This window comes from Lonchura striata, chromosome 5 (genome assembly GCF_046129695.1).
Source record: "Lonchura striata isolate bLonStr1 chromosome 5, bLonStr1.mat, whole genome shotgun sequence".
NCBI lineage: Eukaryota > Metazoa > Chordata > Aves > Passeriformes > Estrildidae > Lonchura > Lonchura striata.
Window position 1 is genome coordinate 67,244,017 of NC_134607.1, and position 17,073 is coordinate 67,261,089.

Consider the following 17,073-nt stretch of genomic DNA (forward strand, 5'->3'; position numbering starts at 1 on the left):
GTTAATCAGTTCTGTTCTCTCTGGATCCCCTAAATGAATATTACTTCAGCTATTAAAGGAAAACAGTCATCTTAGGGCAGGATATAGCTATATTACGTTAATACTTTTCGCTATTTCTGTTTATTATTTGGTGAAGTATGCAGATAAAAACCATGGAGAAATGCAAGTTTAAATAGACTGGGAATGGCTAGAGAAGATTATTTTTTAAAAGAAATAATTAAGGTGTAAAAATGTTTGATTGGCTTGGCTGGGGAAGGAAGGAGAAGATGCATCATTATAAAGAAAAAAGGGAAGGTACAATGAAATAACAGATTCATTGACATAAATTGATTTTGTGTCTGATTCTCTCAAATAAAAGAAAATCTCTAATGTTTCTGCATAGAGAACACACTAAATGGAAATATATTTAGTTAAAGTACCTTTAGGAGCTTTGAGAGCATTTGTATGCCTGCACTGCCTTTCATTCAGTCCTTGCAGGGTAGGTTTTAATATTTACATATGTGAGTATAGGGGCATAGTTGATGGCATTTTGTTAATGGAGAGGGAGATCTCCAGGAACTCCTGCAGGTCCGGTGGGTTTCTGAGCAGCCCTGGGCAATTCATTTGGCTTCTGTGCTGTTTGCCAGGTGCTCAGCAGCGTCTTGAGGGATAACAGCACGGGGCTGCCTTAATGTGCTGCTGTGGAATGTCAGTGTGACTGTGGTATTAGTGCAGAGCTGTGCAGCTCAACAAAACAATGAGCGATCTGGGCATAAATTTGCTTTTGGATTAATTTGGTGTCTGCTCCCCAGGACATGAGGGCAGCCTTTTCCTGCTCAGGAGGTTCAGCCGTGCCTTTTCTTTGTACATTGATGATAACTTGCAAAATTAGCAGAGAGCAATTCCTTACTACATCACTAGAACTCATTCTCTCTTTGTGAAAAATAAGATTTGATTAATCTTTCATGTGATTAGCTTCCATGCCAGTGTGAGGAGAAGCTGTCAAGTGGTACCAGTTCAGCAGAGGAGCTGCTGTGGCTGCTGTGAGTCCGCGGGGATGCGGAGCTGGCAGATCCTTGCCTTGCAGGCAGCACTGGAGGAAAAAGAGTTTGTTGTGTGCCCAGCCAGCTGCTGGTGTGACCTCGTAGGGCTGGAAGAATGAGGCTGCTGTGGGAGGCTCGTGGAGGGTCGGCAGGGCCTGCAACTGTCATTGAAGAATTGGAAATTTAAGTGATGTGAGAAGGCCTAGAAGTCTTTGTGCATCAAACCAAGCAACAACCACCCTAAGCTGATTGTATTAAATTGAATTTTTTCTTCCCTTTTGCTTTTTCTTCCCACTTCAAATAAGCTGAATTTCTACGTCACATTTGGCATAGGAAGGGCCTGCTTTCAGCTGATATAGTTATGAGAGCATGCACAATACTATAATTTTGTTAACATTTACAAGTAGCACTGACTAGATGTTGTTTCTAGTGTGTTAAATATTGATCAAGAGTTTTTTTGATTATGTTGTTCAGCAAAAAAAACTTTCATATATTAAGTGCTTCTAAATGAATGATGCTTTTTGCAATGCTGCTCAAAAGCAACAGTCTTGGGTTTAAAATTAGTTTCTGAGATGTGGACTGGAAACTTTGACTTGTGTATGGTCTCTGTGAAGGTGTTGATGGGAGCAAGTTTTTCCATTAGATGAAGTGGTTCAAATGTATTTCTTCATTCTGTATTTCTTTATTCAAATATAACTTTGGAATCTGAAACAGCATCTTATAAATGAAATAAGATTGAATACAATTCAAGTGTTTTGCATCAGAGTATTGTTATACTGACTGCAGCCTTAACTTCTGTAGCCTTTGCCAAGGTCAGCCATGCACAAAGTGAATACAGGTCTAAAATACTGGTGGTTAATAGCTGCTCTGTAGAAAACTGTAATGATGTGGGTGTGAGGGTTTTTTCATAATATCAAGACTCAGTAGGAACTTTTAAAAGTATTTCACATGTTTCCTGTGTTTTAGTCCCTTTTAAACATGGTTTTGTTGGGTGTGTTATTTATCTGACCTCAAGAGTAGAAGGGAGTTGCTTGTTACAATTGAGCTGCTGTGTTTTCAGAAGCTGCAGGGGAAGGCAGGCTCTCTTGGCATCAAGGTGGTCCAGTTACTTTTGAGAGGAAAAGCACAAATTTCTGTTTTTGTTAACAAAAACAGAAGTCAGAGGCCTCAGAATGAAATGAAAGGAAGATACATCTGAAGATGTATCAGGTCAAAGATTGCTCTTCAAGCTTTCAATTCCTAAGCTGCCTTTTTAGGCTTAGGGTAAGAAGTGAAAAGACTTTAATTTTTAGTATTAATTAGGTACCTAGTAACTTGACTAATTTCTTTTTCTGCTACCTCCTGCTTGTTACTTAGAGTGAGATTTGTAGTTTTGAGAACATGTGAGTTAACTCTCCTAAGTCAAGCAAAATCTCAGTGCCTTTCCTTGAGCACAGTAGTAAAGGAGGAAGCTTTTTGTTTTTGTTGGTAAATCAGCTAATAATAGTATGGTCAAAGAAAACAAAACAAAAATCACTTGGGTTTCAGTTCAGTAGTATTGCAGAGTGCTTTTACAGAAGAAAAAAAAAGTTCTCTTAAGCTATGTGATGTTTTTCTTAAGTTATGCAGCTACTTTGATTTAAAATCCTAGTTCTGTACTTAACATATTATTTCTTCTTTGCAGTTCAGAATTCTTGTTCAATTGTTACTACAAATTGCTGGTGTAAGTGCTGACTTGTAAGAGCCTATACAGAAATGATTTTGTGCTGAGATCAACCAAGACTAATATAAACTTTATCTTTATTTTCAGTCCAGAGGAGCTTCCTGTCCATGATGTGGTGATAGAAAAGGTAAGTCCATTGTCCTCCAGGTTTTACTAGTAAGTAAACATTCACAGATTTACAGCTTTTAAAAATATAAATCACTGTGAGATGAGTTGATGAAGCATTTTAGTGATTTACATTTCCAAAGAAGCACATTTAAGTCCCCTAAGAACTGTCACCATTGAGGCCATATTAACTCACCAGCATGTCTCTAGGGGCCCACTTGTTTTTACATTTGTTCCTATTAGTGAGAGTGAATATTCCTCTCCCATTATATGGCCTAGTGAAGGAAATGGAGCTACTTTAAGAGCTCATACCCAGCTCTGCCGTGAAAAAGTGAAAGCTGTGGTCCTGTGCCAGGAGCTGCCATCAGCTGTGCAGGGGATGGATGATGTGAGCGAGGTGGTGGCACTGACACCCAGGTGTGTGCTGCTGTCCTGAGGGGCAGGGGCTGCTTTGCTGCTTTGGGAAATGGTGACAAATATCCTGCTGCCACCACGGTGTGGTGACTTCCCTTGTAATGCTCAGTTGCTGAGCTGGGTGTGTTTCAGACGTGCAGGTCCTGTTGGCAGCTGCTGCAGGTCCTGGTCCAAAAATCCTTCTGCTGCTAGAGGGTTCTGGAGAAATAATTTGACAGCTGATGTGTTGGGAATGTGGAAAAATAATGGGGAACTGAATTTCTGCTTGTCTGGGCCTAGTTACTGTTGCTATTTTCCCTTGGTGAGTCAGGTCTGTTGTTACCTCCAAGACCAAATCAAATCAGAAAACTCAAGATAACTTAAACTTACAACTTCAAATACTTTATCCCTCTTGGCTGCACAAATCAAAAGAATACATGGAAATAAGATGGAATGACTTATTTCAAGGCAGCTCTGCTCTTTAAGTGTTAAGAGCAGCAATGCTTCTGAAAATTAATTATTTTATGCTTCAATTACATACTGAAGCTAGTAAGAGATGTTTACTGTGAAAGAATAGAACTTGTAAGTCTCTTTGTTTTGCCTTGGTTCATGTGTGGTTTTGCATACACAGACTGAAATAGTTGCCTTTTCCTGCCATGTTTCATTACGTTTAATAACACAGTGAGTGTATGTATACTTTCATTTCCATCAGAAGGACACAGCAGGGGGTGTGGGTCTCTGAGTATAAATATTAGGCAGCTTGCAGCTGCTGTGGTAGATGTGTTTGGAGGCTCTGATTCACTGTGACTTTGTAGTTAGCTTTAAATTATTTGAGGGAAAGTGTCTCACTTCTCTGTCCAAAATTGTGTTTGTGCTGTCTCAAAGTGTCAGCATTGAAACTGTATTAATGGACTCAGTGTTAAATTGCAAGTCTAGTGTGTTTTAATAATTATCCAGTGATACTCCTGGTTACACTCCTGATGGTATCCTGACCTCTGCTGGTATCAGACGAGCTTTATCTGGCTCCTGTCAGCAGAGTTTGAATCTTTCACATTTTCTAGATACCATTCATAAGGATTACTGTGTTATGTTAATGTAGGCTAAGATTAAAAGCTTTCTGCACAATGTCTTTTGAAGTCACTCAGCAGAACTATTTATACTTTCCTTTTGCCTTGTGAATTCTAAAAAATATTCCTAACTCGAGTTTTCATATCATTTGCAGCTTACATAAAAGGTTGATATACTTGTGAATTTGGAATCTGTTCTTCACATAGAAAAAACCCTTAGGCTGGGATTTCTGGATGTGTATTTGTGTGTGTATTTTTGGTCATAGTGCCTTTACTCTGCATTAACAGTAATAATTACTCATTTTGGTGCTTCATTACTTTGCTGCATATTTGATGCCTTAAATGCATCACATCATTGTCCTACATTATGAATTGCTTAACCTCAAGATGGATCATCTAGCACATCTCAGATAAAACAAGGGGGGGAAAGATTTTCTACAGGGGGAAAGGAGGCAGAGATCTGACCTCAGGAAATCTGGAGTCTGTGTCTGACTCTGATTTTGAAGTTCTGTGAAATAATGAAGTAATTTTCAGTTAGGTTTTGTCATTGGTTTGCTTGATTATAAATTCTCTGGGGTGCAGTTCAGCAAGATGTGGTTTTGTGGGAGGTTTCTGCTGAAGCATTGTTTTAAGCCTCAGCCCCTGGCACATGTGCTCTCCTGGAAGGTGGAGTGCTGCACATGAGAGGGTGCTTGGCAACTTCATGATTTTTGTGCTTTCACTAATGCATTGTTTACTGACATGAGAGTAGGAAAGCAGCTCTGCTTTAATTAGGGATTCTGTTACTCCCAATGGCAAAAATGCTTCAAAGTGTAAAATGTATGCAGAAGACAGATAAATGGATTTTTTTTCCCTTTTTTTTGGTGACAACTACATGGAACATGTCTGAAAGAGCAGTAGCAGCATCCCTCTGCTCTGCAATGAGTTGGCTCAGATCTGTCTGTGTTTTCAGTGTTGTACCTGTTAGATATAAAAGTGAACATAATTCAGACAGGGAAAGAAATAGCTAAAAGTTTTCAAGAACTGAACACAAAAATAATTGCTATTTTGACTACAGCAGCATCACTTGAGAATGGGTAAATTGACACAAAGACATAAAAGCTTGAACAAACATACAATTGAAGTGAGCTTCTGGTTCAAAAGACCAAAAATCTTGAAAGCAGATCAGACATATAAACAAAAAGATTGTAGAAGCAGATAGGATTTTATTTTCTTACCAATTACATGAACAACGTGGTGAGTGCAGAGACCTTTCCTGACTTCCTCTTATTCCTGCAGTATAAACTATGCCTAAAGAACAGCTGCTTTAAGAGCTGTTGAAAATGCTGATTCCTTAAAGGCGTTGCAAGTGTGAAGGAGAATCAGAAGCGGTGTTGTGAAATCTTGGAAGCAATAGCTTTCCTCTAAAAAATCTTAAGAAATGTCTTTTTGAAAAAATGTAAAAGGCAGGTATTTGAGATATTGCCCAATACAGCCAGAACCAGAACAGGAATATGGGCAGTTGATTGCAGCATGAGTAGTTAGATAAGGTAGAGGCACTTTGTTTCCCCATTACATTTTTATACTTGTGTCAGGCTTACAGAGTTTGAATTCAAACAAAAAACAACTTGAAAATCCAAACCAACTTATTTCCAGGGCATTTTGTGGACCTATCATAGTTGGGGTGGGCCTAAACTTCACCAAGTTATACTTCTGCTAATGCAAGACTTTGGGCTCCTGGATTAAAGAAATTCAGGGAGTTAAAGAAGCCCATTTTATTGCATTGATAGCTGAGAAAGAATGCACAAATTCTGATGGGTAAAAGCTAGAAGTAAAATTAGGATTCTGTTGGGAAAATAAGTAATAATTTTATTTTCTATTTCCCCCAACATTTTTGATGCAATTGACTTTATAAATACTTAATGAAAGTATTTATAACTATTCAGTATCCTGCAGAACTTTAAAATTAAACTTTTACATTGTTACCAGATTGAATCACTAACCATATGAATATCCTTCCTGTCTTTATTAATCCCTGGATTTGAAATTAGAGGTAGAGGGGCTGTCCTTTACAATAAAACTAAATACTTCTTTTATATTCAACTCTGAATAGAAAGCAGTAGCCACACACATACATCTTTCTGCTTTAACCTTTCCAGTCTGGATCTTCTGCTCCAAAGCTTTTTTGAGAGTTGAAAGAGTCTCATTAAAAACATGTAACAACACACAGTTAACTATTAACTTTGTAGTATAATCAGAGATACTTTGCAAAATGTAAAACTGAGCTGTAAAAAGAAGTGCTAAAAGTCTTATCACTGGAGCTAACAAATGCAGATTTTTGATTGTGTGGTACCAATGTGCCTTGAAATTCCATGGGCTAAGATGGCTGATTCCAAGTGCTTGTTTGGTTCCCAAATTCAAGAAGTTAATGGCGACTCTGGCAGTATTTTCATAGACAGAAGGGCAGTCTCTAAGGTAGTAGGGCTGTACTTGCTAGACTACTTAATGTAACCATTTCTTTTGAGAAGATGGGGTTTGTTTTGATTTGGATTCTCATTCCATCACCTTGTTACTGAAATATTCTTGTTAGTAATAAAATTTAAGCTAATAAATCTTCAGAAGAAATCCTTGATATTAAGTTACAGGGTAATTCAGATGAAAATGTGCCTGAATTCTTCAGGAGGAGATTTATGGCAAGGATTTCTAGCTTTTAATGTCTAAAAATTAAAGCTTACTCTCACTTCTGCTTCTGTGCTGTCGCTCTTGCATGTATTTGTTTTTGTTCATTTTTAACTTTGTGCCTTTTAAGAAAGGATGGTTTGTGTGACCACTTGCAAACAGAAGCTAATGATGTTCAGGGCAAGTCTGGGGAAAGAAGATCATTTCAGAGACAACTAACTTTAAGTGGCTTGCACCAGAAATTATTTGCCTGAAAACTGAGTATAAAAACAAATAGAAGTTTTGGGGTTTTTTTTTGGTAACTTACCAAATATGTAAAAAAGAAACTTCTAGAAATCTTGTACTTAATTTCTTACAAAATACAATTTGTCCATAGTGCTGAAAATAAGAGTTTCTGCTTGGTTTTTGGTTGGCTGGTTTTTTGGGTGTTTTAAATGAACTGATGTTACTCTTTGCCATTCCCAGATGACTGAAAAAAAATTAATAATGCTCTCTTAAACATTCTCTTGTTCTTTTTAGGAAAACATAGACAACTTTAAATGCATTTATTTTGGAGATACTAAAAATTTCTAATTCCTTTTCAGCAAAAGAATCTTGAAATTGAAAGAACTACAAAATGGCTTAAGATGCTGAAAAGCTGGGAAAAATACAAGAATAGTGAAAAGGTAAAATTCTGTATGCTTTTGTTATTGGCTGTCATTTTGGAAAGAATGTATACCCTGAAATTAGATTGCCTGTGTATGATATCTGAAAAAAACACCAAACCCCACAATGAAAGAATATCTGAAAAAAACACCAAACCCCACAATGAAAGAATACCTGAAAAAAACACCAAACCCCACAATGAAAGAAAAAGGGTTTTTGTTCTTCCAAAATGTAATAATACCTAATAACCCAATAGTAATTACCCAATAAAACTGGTGATCAAATGCAAGGAATTGTATTCATGTGTGCAGAATGATCTGTGGACAGTGACTGTCATGTCAGGCGTGCCATTAAGTACTAAATATTTTACTTGCTTTTAAAGCTAGGTGGGGACTTCCGTATGAACAGTTTATTTGCTGGAATTGTGGTCTCGGTCATCTTAAAATTATGGAAGAATTTCAGCTGGAAAAAAATTTGCTGGAGAGGCTGTATTCCCAGCACTGGGCTGTGGGAGAGGTTTCATAGCTGGTCTTGTGGCTGTTTGGTGGATAATGCACAGAATCCCAAATTCAGATTCCTTCTTCTCTTCAGCACAGCTTAAGATTTGTGTTAAGCTGTTTTAACACAGGACAGCTTAACAAAAGCTGTCCTTGCATTTTCTGTTGGGTCTTCTGTTGGCATAGCTCAGAATCTAGAAAGTCCATTTTCTTAAAATATGATGTGAATGTATGAAAAATAATTACTTGTTCCCAAAGTTTTTTCTTATAATCCTACTTTTTCTCCTGCCATTTTCTCTGGGAGAAGAAATTAGGGGTCTTAACTGTTTTGTGACTTTGTTTGTTTCTTTGTTTTGTTAATGTAGCAGTAAGGAGATTTTAAGACCAAATGTGTTCCCAAGTCAAAGGGACAATAAAAAACCTCTATAACAGCTGCTTTGTTTGCAAAGAGAATGTTAAATATGACCTTTCAGGTAACACGATAACCATGTGTCATCTAAGCAGCAGTGGTTGTGCTCTTTAGCCACTGGTGACATCAGTCCACGAGATACTGACTTAAATAAATAATCCTCTCTTCACCAGGCATGCAGAAGGTCTGGCAGATCAGCTGAGCAGAAAGAGTTTCAGTTCATGTAACAAATTATAGACTGAACTATAAATAGGGGCCGGAATAATTCAATATGTTCATAAAGGGATGAACTTCACTTGAGGCTAGGAAAAATTTTCACTCATTGTGGAACTCTAGTGAAGCACATGAGGTTTAAAAAACAAGGGTGTTTTCCTTTTCTATCTCACATTTTATGTGCTAAGTGAACCAGAAGATACAGAATAAAGAATCAGCTGCCTGCTCCTCCTGAGCATCCAGTTGAAAGCCAGACATTATTTGTCACTGCTTTTTATGGAAAGTCTGACCATGTTCTCAGAACTGTGCAAAACTCACAATTAAAGGCAGCTTTTATCTGTGTGTTGAAAGAAAGCACCAGCTTTCCAAGCTCACATTCTTGAAACATGGAAGGGAGTAGTTGCAGGAACAGTTCCTGAGTCTTATTTTCTGTCTTCACTTGACTGGATAAAGTGGTTAATGTTAGAGGAACAAATTGCTAAAGAAAATGAACAGCCTGTGTGTTACAAGACTCACATCACCTGACACTGCCATGGTTTCTGTGCAGTCAGGCTGCTCCTGAAATGAATGTTCTTTAGAAACAGCACTGAAGGGAACATTGCAGCAACAACAACAGTAACAATGTTATAGGATTATAGATTATAATTGGCTTGTTTTTGGAAAATGACACATTTGAGACATGACTGTGCTATTAAGTAGGTAGGAAGGGAGACTCAGAGAAAGTGATGGTCCCAGGTATACAGCAGGTATGTACAAAATACAGGATTTTGGACAGCCTGTTTGTGATGAGCCTTCATAATATACAGCTAAGAGAGCTTTACCTCAAAGGAATCTGTTCATTCTGCACACATACTGTAAATGAATCCATATATTGGATTCTATTATCCCAAACTGTCATATGCTTAATTGCAAACTACAGTTTTCCTTCAGTATTCTTGCAGAGCTGCTTATAGGCTGCTTCTCAACTTTTTTTTCTGTCATAATTTCCCAAAGAAAATTAATGAGAAAACATTAACACAGTGATGGGTGGGTGTGTGCATTTAAGATGCTTCACTTTACATCTTCTCCTGATCTTGACTGCTGAAGAATAAATATATAAGAAGATAGATAGATAAAAGAAATAGATGAGGCATCCGGAAACTCCACACTGTTTTCCCATTAGAACTCTTGTGCTAAACCTTGTAAAAAAGATGAAGTGGGGAATAGAGATTAGGAATGTATGCCTATGAGGAATTGGAAAAAGATTGGAAGAACTGTCATATTGAGACCAGAAATGTGCCAGGCTCTTACCATATTTGGGTAATTTAATAGAGGTAGTGAAGTATGATGTATTAAAGTGAGCCCATGTACAGCTCCATAACAGTGTAGGATCACAGAATCATGGAATGGCCTGGGTGGAAGGGACCTTACTGATCACAGAGTTCCAGCCCCCTGCTATGGGCAGGGCCACCTTCTTCAGAGCCTCAGCCAACCTGGCCTTGAACACTTGCTTGGATGTGGCAGCCACAGCTTCTCTGGGAACCTGTGCCATGGTCTCACCACCCTCACAGGGAAGAATTTCTTCCTTATGTAGGAGGTTTTCTTGTTGCCTTTATATTTTTGGCCAGATTTGATCTCACCAGGACTTCAGCTTTCTTAACTAATCTCTGGTTGCTTGGATGGTCTCTCTGTATTCCTCCAAACTTCCTGTCCTTGCTTCCCCCCATGGGCTTCCTTTTTCTGTTTGAGATTGCCCAGGCACTTCTGTTCATTCATAAAGGCCTCCTGGTGCTTTTGTCTGACTTGCTCTTTGTGTATAAAACTCCTTGATTCCTGTGTGGTTATTTAGGCATTTCTTTCAGTGGAGTTTTCATGGTTCTTACAGATAGCACTCTGAAGTGTGTAACTGCCCTTGTGTCTTTGCTTGATTGATATTTGTCAGAATAAAGTTTTCATCTCCCCATCAGTCACTTCTTATGCAGGAAGTGTCACAGAGCAGCAAAGTTTGTATTTCAGCGTGGTCCTTCTCTAGTTTGTGCTCTTATTTCCTATTTGTATTCTACTGCTTAGTAGTTCAGGGTACAATCAACCACCCACAGATAGTAAATCCTTCCTGGCTTAGTATGATCATAACTTTCAGGAAAGATTAAATAAAATTGTTATATGTTGTATTCCCATTTGAGTATTTCCACCAAAGTATTTCTGTCTTTCCCTGTCTGCCTTCATCTATCTGTGATTGAAGTTGCCCAAATTGAAGGGGAAAGGAAGAAGAGAAACAATCAGGGTAGCTGCCATTTCCAGCTGTTCTGGCATTCACACACAGTATAATAATCAAGTCTCCAGTTCGTTTGGACACAGAGCCCTAATGAAGAACCCTCTTTGCATTCCTGAGATTTTTGAATGAGATGGAGCAACTCTTCTATTTGCACATTTTCTTCCTTTTATGCAACCCACAGAAGCTGAAGAACCTCTAAAGGCAGCAGCCTTTATAAATATATTTTCTTTTCATTATAAATATACTTTCTTGTGAGACTTCAGATTTTAATTCTTATGCTTCTCATCACAGATTCTTTTTGAGGTGGCAGAGTCCCTTTGCTACTTGTGCAGCTCTGCCTGACAGCTGGGAGAGTTTTGTTTTCAAGAAAACCAGCTTTATATCTTGCAGGAGCAATGCTGCCAGTTGCCACTCCTCAAGCCAGTGCTGTGTGACAGTGGCCTCATTTCTCTTTCCAGAAACCAGTTGGGTTTGTGAGCTGGAGAGATGGGGGCCAGGCAATGAAGGGAAGGTTGTATGTTTTTCAGGTGTTTTTACATGTTGGATATTATGGCCTTCATTGAGATGATAGCTAAGTTTTTTGTCCTCTTACTTTATAAGGGTTTTATTTCATTCTGTATATTCAGTGTATTTATTGGTCCAATTTGGTTTTGCATGAGAAGCTCCCTTGAATTCCCAGGTGATAGGGCCTCATTTAGTGTCAGTTTCTCCTACCTACTTCAGGATTAACCATCTCATTAATAATTGCAAGAGTTTGACTGCTCTCCTTGGCTGAATATCAGCTTAGATGTGCTACAGAACCTGTAAAAAAACTGTATTTTTGTGTATCCTGTGTTTGTATGTATTGAGGATCACTTTCTTTTTTCTATGTCCTGTGCTGATGGAAACATCCCAGATCTCATAACCCCATTCTTTAAATGATGAGTATTTTCATAGCTGTGTCTTTTTATCTGAACTCTGAGTTATGTATTTGTGCTTTGTTTTGAGCAATTACCTTAAGAAAGCCTTAATATGCAGAAATTATTTAAAACTACTCAGTATTTCACCTTCCCAGAAGCAGAATAAAAAAGTAACCTCCTGAATTTTCTACTTTCTCTTTTGATTATTAATTTGGAGAGAGCAGGAAATTAGATGAGAGCTCTGCAAGTATATAGATACAAGCAGCATTTCTCAGCAGATTTTTTACCTGGCATTACATAAGGACATAAAAGACAGCAGAGGGCACTAGCATGGTGCTTATGGTAAAGACATTCAGCAGCTAATAATCAGTGTGCTCATTTATATTTTCTTTAACTGTTTGGGAACTGAGTGATTATCAGAAATTAATTTTGCAGTCAAGTGTGTGTGAATTCCACCCACCCCCCCCCCCCCCCCCCCCCCCCCCCCCAAAGTGCAGCACAGTTGTATCATTTCCACAAAACTGCAGAATTGTACAGGGTCACAGAAAGGTTGGGGTTGGAAGGGACCCCTGGAGGTCACCTGGTCCTGCACCTGCTTGAGCAGGGCCACCTCCAGCTGCCCAGGACATGTCCTGATGGCTTTTGAGATTTCCAAGGTTGGAGACACCAGAACCTGACTGGGTGACCTGTGCCAGTGCTCTGTCACCCTCACAGTGAAAACATGTTTCCTGATGTTCAAAGGGAATCTCCAGTGTTTCAGTTTGTGCCCATTGCCTCTGGCTGTGTGACTGGGCACCACTGAACAGAGCTTGGCTCCATCCTTTTTGCACTCTCCCTTCAGGATGGTGCTACAGCCAAATTGCTAAGATCCCCCCAAGCCTTCTTTGCTCCTGGCTAAACAGTCCCAGCCCTCTCAGCCTCTCCTCATGGCAGGGGTGGTCAAGTCTCATCATCTCTGTAGCTCTTTGCAATGTGTCCATGTCTGTCTTGTGCTGAGAACTGGACTCACCGTGCTGAGCAGAGGGGAAGGATCCCCTCCCTCAACCTGCTGGGAATACTTTGTCTGGTGCAGCCCAGAATACCACTGGTCATCTTTGCTTCAAGGGCACTGCCCCGGCTCCTGCTCAACTTGGTGTCCACCAGGACCCCCAGGTCCTTTTCTTCTGAGCTGTTTTCTGGCAGGTGACCCCTGGGATGTTCCTGGGGTTGTTCCTTCCCAGGAGCAGGACTTTGCACCTCTCCTTGTTGAACTCTGTGAGGTTTCTGGCAGCCCGTTTCTCCAGCTTGTTAACATCACTCTGGATGGCAGCACAGCCCTCTTGGCGTATCTCCTCTCAATTTTCCATTGGATATGAAATTTTTCACGCTAGTTTCACGCTAGTTCTTATTTGTGTACTAGAGCCCATGCCATGACTGAGTGACATTTCTCTCTTCTGTACCGGATGGTGAAAGTTTTTGGTCTTGTGTTCTGCTGAGTATCTGCAGTATCTGATAATGACTTGGGATGACTGAGAGCTTTTTCTCTGCCTCGATAAAAGAATAGATGGAACAGCAGAGTCAGATCTAAAATGGCTTGCAAGAAGCTGTGAATGTTATTTGGGTTTATTCTCCCAGACAGTGCAACAGTTCAGAACTTAGCTACTAAAAATCTTTGCTTTCCTCCTTTTTTTTTTTTTTTTTTTTCTTTTCTTAATGCATAGCTGTAGTTGGCTGATGAAACTGTTCACCTCTCTGTGCTTTCTGCTTTTTTTAAAGTTATATTTGCAACTTTTCAAACTTTTCTGTGAAAAGTGCTTCTACCGTTCTCTGTCTCAGTTTTTACTTACTGCTTTAAGGGCTCTTCTAGCATTTGGCTGTTTCAATCCAGGCAGTGCAGAAGATGGAAAAATTGCAAATGCCATGGACTCCTCTGAAACTGGAGTTTCTTCTCCTTCAGTTTTATTTTCCAAAAAACCCCTGAACAACTCCACAATTTGGATGGATGGTTTGAATTGTTTTAATTCTGTTTGGATAAGAAGCTATTATTATAAAGGATTATTTCTGGCCTTTTATATCTACCTGACCTTCTCCCAAAATATTAATTTATACAACAGCAGAATGTATTCTTCAACCAGTTGTCTTCATTAATAATGTTCTGTTCTTGGAGACATTTGAAAATCAGTTAAAAAACTGTAGTTAGCTGACAAAAATGTTTATTGTGAAGGTACTCTGTTGCTGGACATGGGTCTGAGGAATAAAACTACCTGTCACTGAGGACATAAATCACTGCATTTTTTTTCCTTAGTTTTCTTCCAAATTTCCAGAAAAGATACTACAAATTTGGCTCATTCTGCTTTCCAGTAGACAGGCTAATCTCTTCCTAGGACAACTTCACTGCAGCTGGGGGTGTTTGACTTTCAAAAGACTAAATTTTCTTCTCTCCTGCAAGCAGGTACCCTTGTGTCTGGGTTGACACACACTAAAATCCTGTGTAACCTGAGCTCAGGGGTATCCATTGTAGAGAAGGCTGCTTTGGCTCTCTGTATGTTATTCTTCATCTTTACAGGAGAAGCTCTACTGGCACAGCTGTGCTCACACTGCAAGTGTTGCTGCTTTAGCATTCTTTGTATTAATGCAACAAAGTTTTCTTTATGAAGCACAACACTTTTTTTTTGTAGTCAGCCTCCAGGATGGCTGTTGTATCTTATAGAAGTTTGCTTTTTATTTGAAAAAGGAACAAGGGAAGAAACTCATAACCTTACTTGTGCAAGACTTACAGATTCTGCAAGCCAGACACAAATCCTTGTTGGCATTAAAATACCTTTAAAGAGCTGATATATTGCAAATGGCAGGAAGTTTGGAAATAACCTGCAACGAGGGGTTCATTAATTTCCCAAAACTGGAGATGTGAAATATGTGAAAAGAAAAACAATCCTGTCTTTGAGGAGGACATTGCTTTTAAAATATTTCTTGCTGCAAACATAACTTTTATAAAAATGTTTAAAGGAAGTGGTAGCTTTGTCAACTGAAATTTTTAAAGTCTAACTTCATTGTAGGATAAAACATGAAGAAAAAATTTGAGAGCAGTTGTGTGTGGTTTGTTCTCTTTTAAACCTGTATCCCCGTGTAATCATTAAAATAATGGTAAAAACCTAACTTCAGAAAGGTTCATTTTCTGTGTCAGAGTTGTCTTTTTAATTTTCCTTGTCTTAGATATGTCTTCAAAAGATGATAACAACTTTTTGTGTTCTTTTGTTCGTTTTTTTGCAAATGTTTTAATATGTATGTAGGAGATTGATTATTAGTTTAGAAATAGAATGTGAAATCTGTTAGCTTTAGAAATGGCACATTCTGGTTTTTTGTGATCTCACAAAAGGTTTGTTTCCTTGCATACATAGATTTGAGCATACTGTTGCAGTTTTAGAAGAATTCAAAAATCAGTTCTGCTTTTGGATTTTTACTGATAAATTTTAAAGCTTTGTGATTTTGCTGCTTGCTTTCTTTGCTATTTCTATTTATAGACTGTAATTACAGTGAGTTATTTGTGGCTTATCCTGAAATAGTGATGCTAAGAATCTGATTTTTGGGATCTAAATTACAAAATTTGCTGAGCAAAGGTGATACAATTTTGACAAACCTTCCTACATGCGAAAGTCCTGGCTTGAAAACATCACCTGGGATGGTTTGGCCTATGTGTCTGTTTTGTCCCTGTGCCTCTGGATTCTGTCAAGAGGTCCCAAATGTTACTGCTGGACACATTGTTCAAAACACACTGAAACACTTTGTCCCCAGCAGGTCATCTCTTTCCTAGGGTGCTCAGTGTAATTCCATTTTTCTCTTCAGCATGTTGTGCATCACTATTCCTTTTATTCAGAGCTTTGTAAATTGTGCTGCATTTTTACCTTCTTTTCTTTTGTTTTGCAGTTTCATAGGAGAATTTATAAAGGGATCCCACTGCAGTTGAGAGGGCAAGTCTGGTCTTTGTTGCTTGATGTTCCGAAGATGAAAGAAGAAATGAAAGACTTTTATAATGTGAGTTTGTAGAATTTCTACTTAATATTAATTTTAAAATATCAGGTACTAAGGCTACAAACTTTATTAAGCATTTGTTGTTATGCAATGTTAAAAAAATAAATTAGAAATAATATTGCAATCTATTGTTTATTTTAGCTAGGGAAAAGGCTGTGTACTCAAAAGCTGAGCTGAGATTGAGTCTGAGTAGATGAGGATTCTTATGAAAGAAGATGGGTGTTGGTATTGATATTATTTAAATTTTGGTGTTTATTACCTTCCTCATATTTCATGCTCTTTAGTCTAACAGGCTGCTTTTCCTGACTATTATATTTTAAGTTCCTCAATAAGACTAGTGGGAGAGCCAAAGGAGGTAACAACAGGTTATGCTGAATAATGTAGTTGTGAGAAAGATTGCCAAGTAAAATTAGAAGCATTTAAAAATAGGTGGAATAATATTCAGGAACTATTAATGTCATCTAATGCTCAATGCAAAACAAAGAAATGTTTGTAGTTCAGATACAGAAGTAGAAGGAATTTCTCCCATCATTATCTGATTTGTGTTATACTCATCTTCCTGCTCTCTATTTTCCTATTTCCTGAAGTGATATTAACACTGCTCACTGCAAGTATCACTTACAAACTGCACACCTTAAAGTCAGAAGGATAATACACATCTATTGTAGGTCAAACAGCTTTTTTCAGTTCTCTTTGCAGGGGAAATTCCAGTTCTTAACCTTCTGTCTTTCCTGTTTCTCACACTTTTGGTACCTTTCTGTTCTCTCACATGTGAAGAAGCTGCCATGATTGCAAGGGCTTAGGCTGCTTCTCTTCCGATATTCCATCAAACCATACGTATTTAAAACTAGAAATTTTCCCTTTGCTGCTTTTCTGTCTGTCTGGGGGACAAATCAGTCTGGGTGTTCAGTTTAAATTGTACTGAAAGGTGTACATAGCTGAGATTGTGGTTAGTGTTGTGTTGGTTTAATGACTTACAAGTAATTCCTCATGTGCCTAAAGCTTCTGGTTGTGTTCAATAGACTTGATGCATGTTACTGTTCCCTGTTTGATCCCTTTATTGTTAGCATTTTTTACTTTACTCTTGTTTGCTTGCAACCAGAGTCTGTAGAGTTTTGCCTTTTGATTGTCTGTGGTATTCTCTAATAGAAGTAATGTTTTAAAAATACCATATTGAATCCAGGGTCTTGTAAACTCAACT

At 38.4% G+C, this 17,073-nt stretch overlaps 1 protein-coding gene across 5 annotated transcripts in view; it reads left to right on the forward strand.

The window, feature by feature from the left end:
• Nucleotides 1-17,073, forward strand: part of USP6NL (USP6 N-terminal like) — a 111,243-nt gene that overhangs the window by 67,636 nt on the left and 26,534 nt on the right. For all 5 annotated transcript variants that reach the window (XM_021530972.3, XM_021530975.3, XM_021530974.3 and 2 more), the window contains 3 exons: nt 2,812-2,851; nt 7,532-7,612; nt 15,768-15,875. In XM_021530972.3, the coding sequence (XP_021386647.2) occupies nt 2,812-2,851; nt 7,532-7,612; nt 15,768-15,875 (229 nt within the window). The remainder of the gene's footprint in view (nt 1-2,811; nt 2,852-7,531; nt 7,613-15,767; nt 15,876-17,073) is intronic.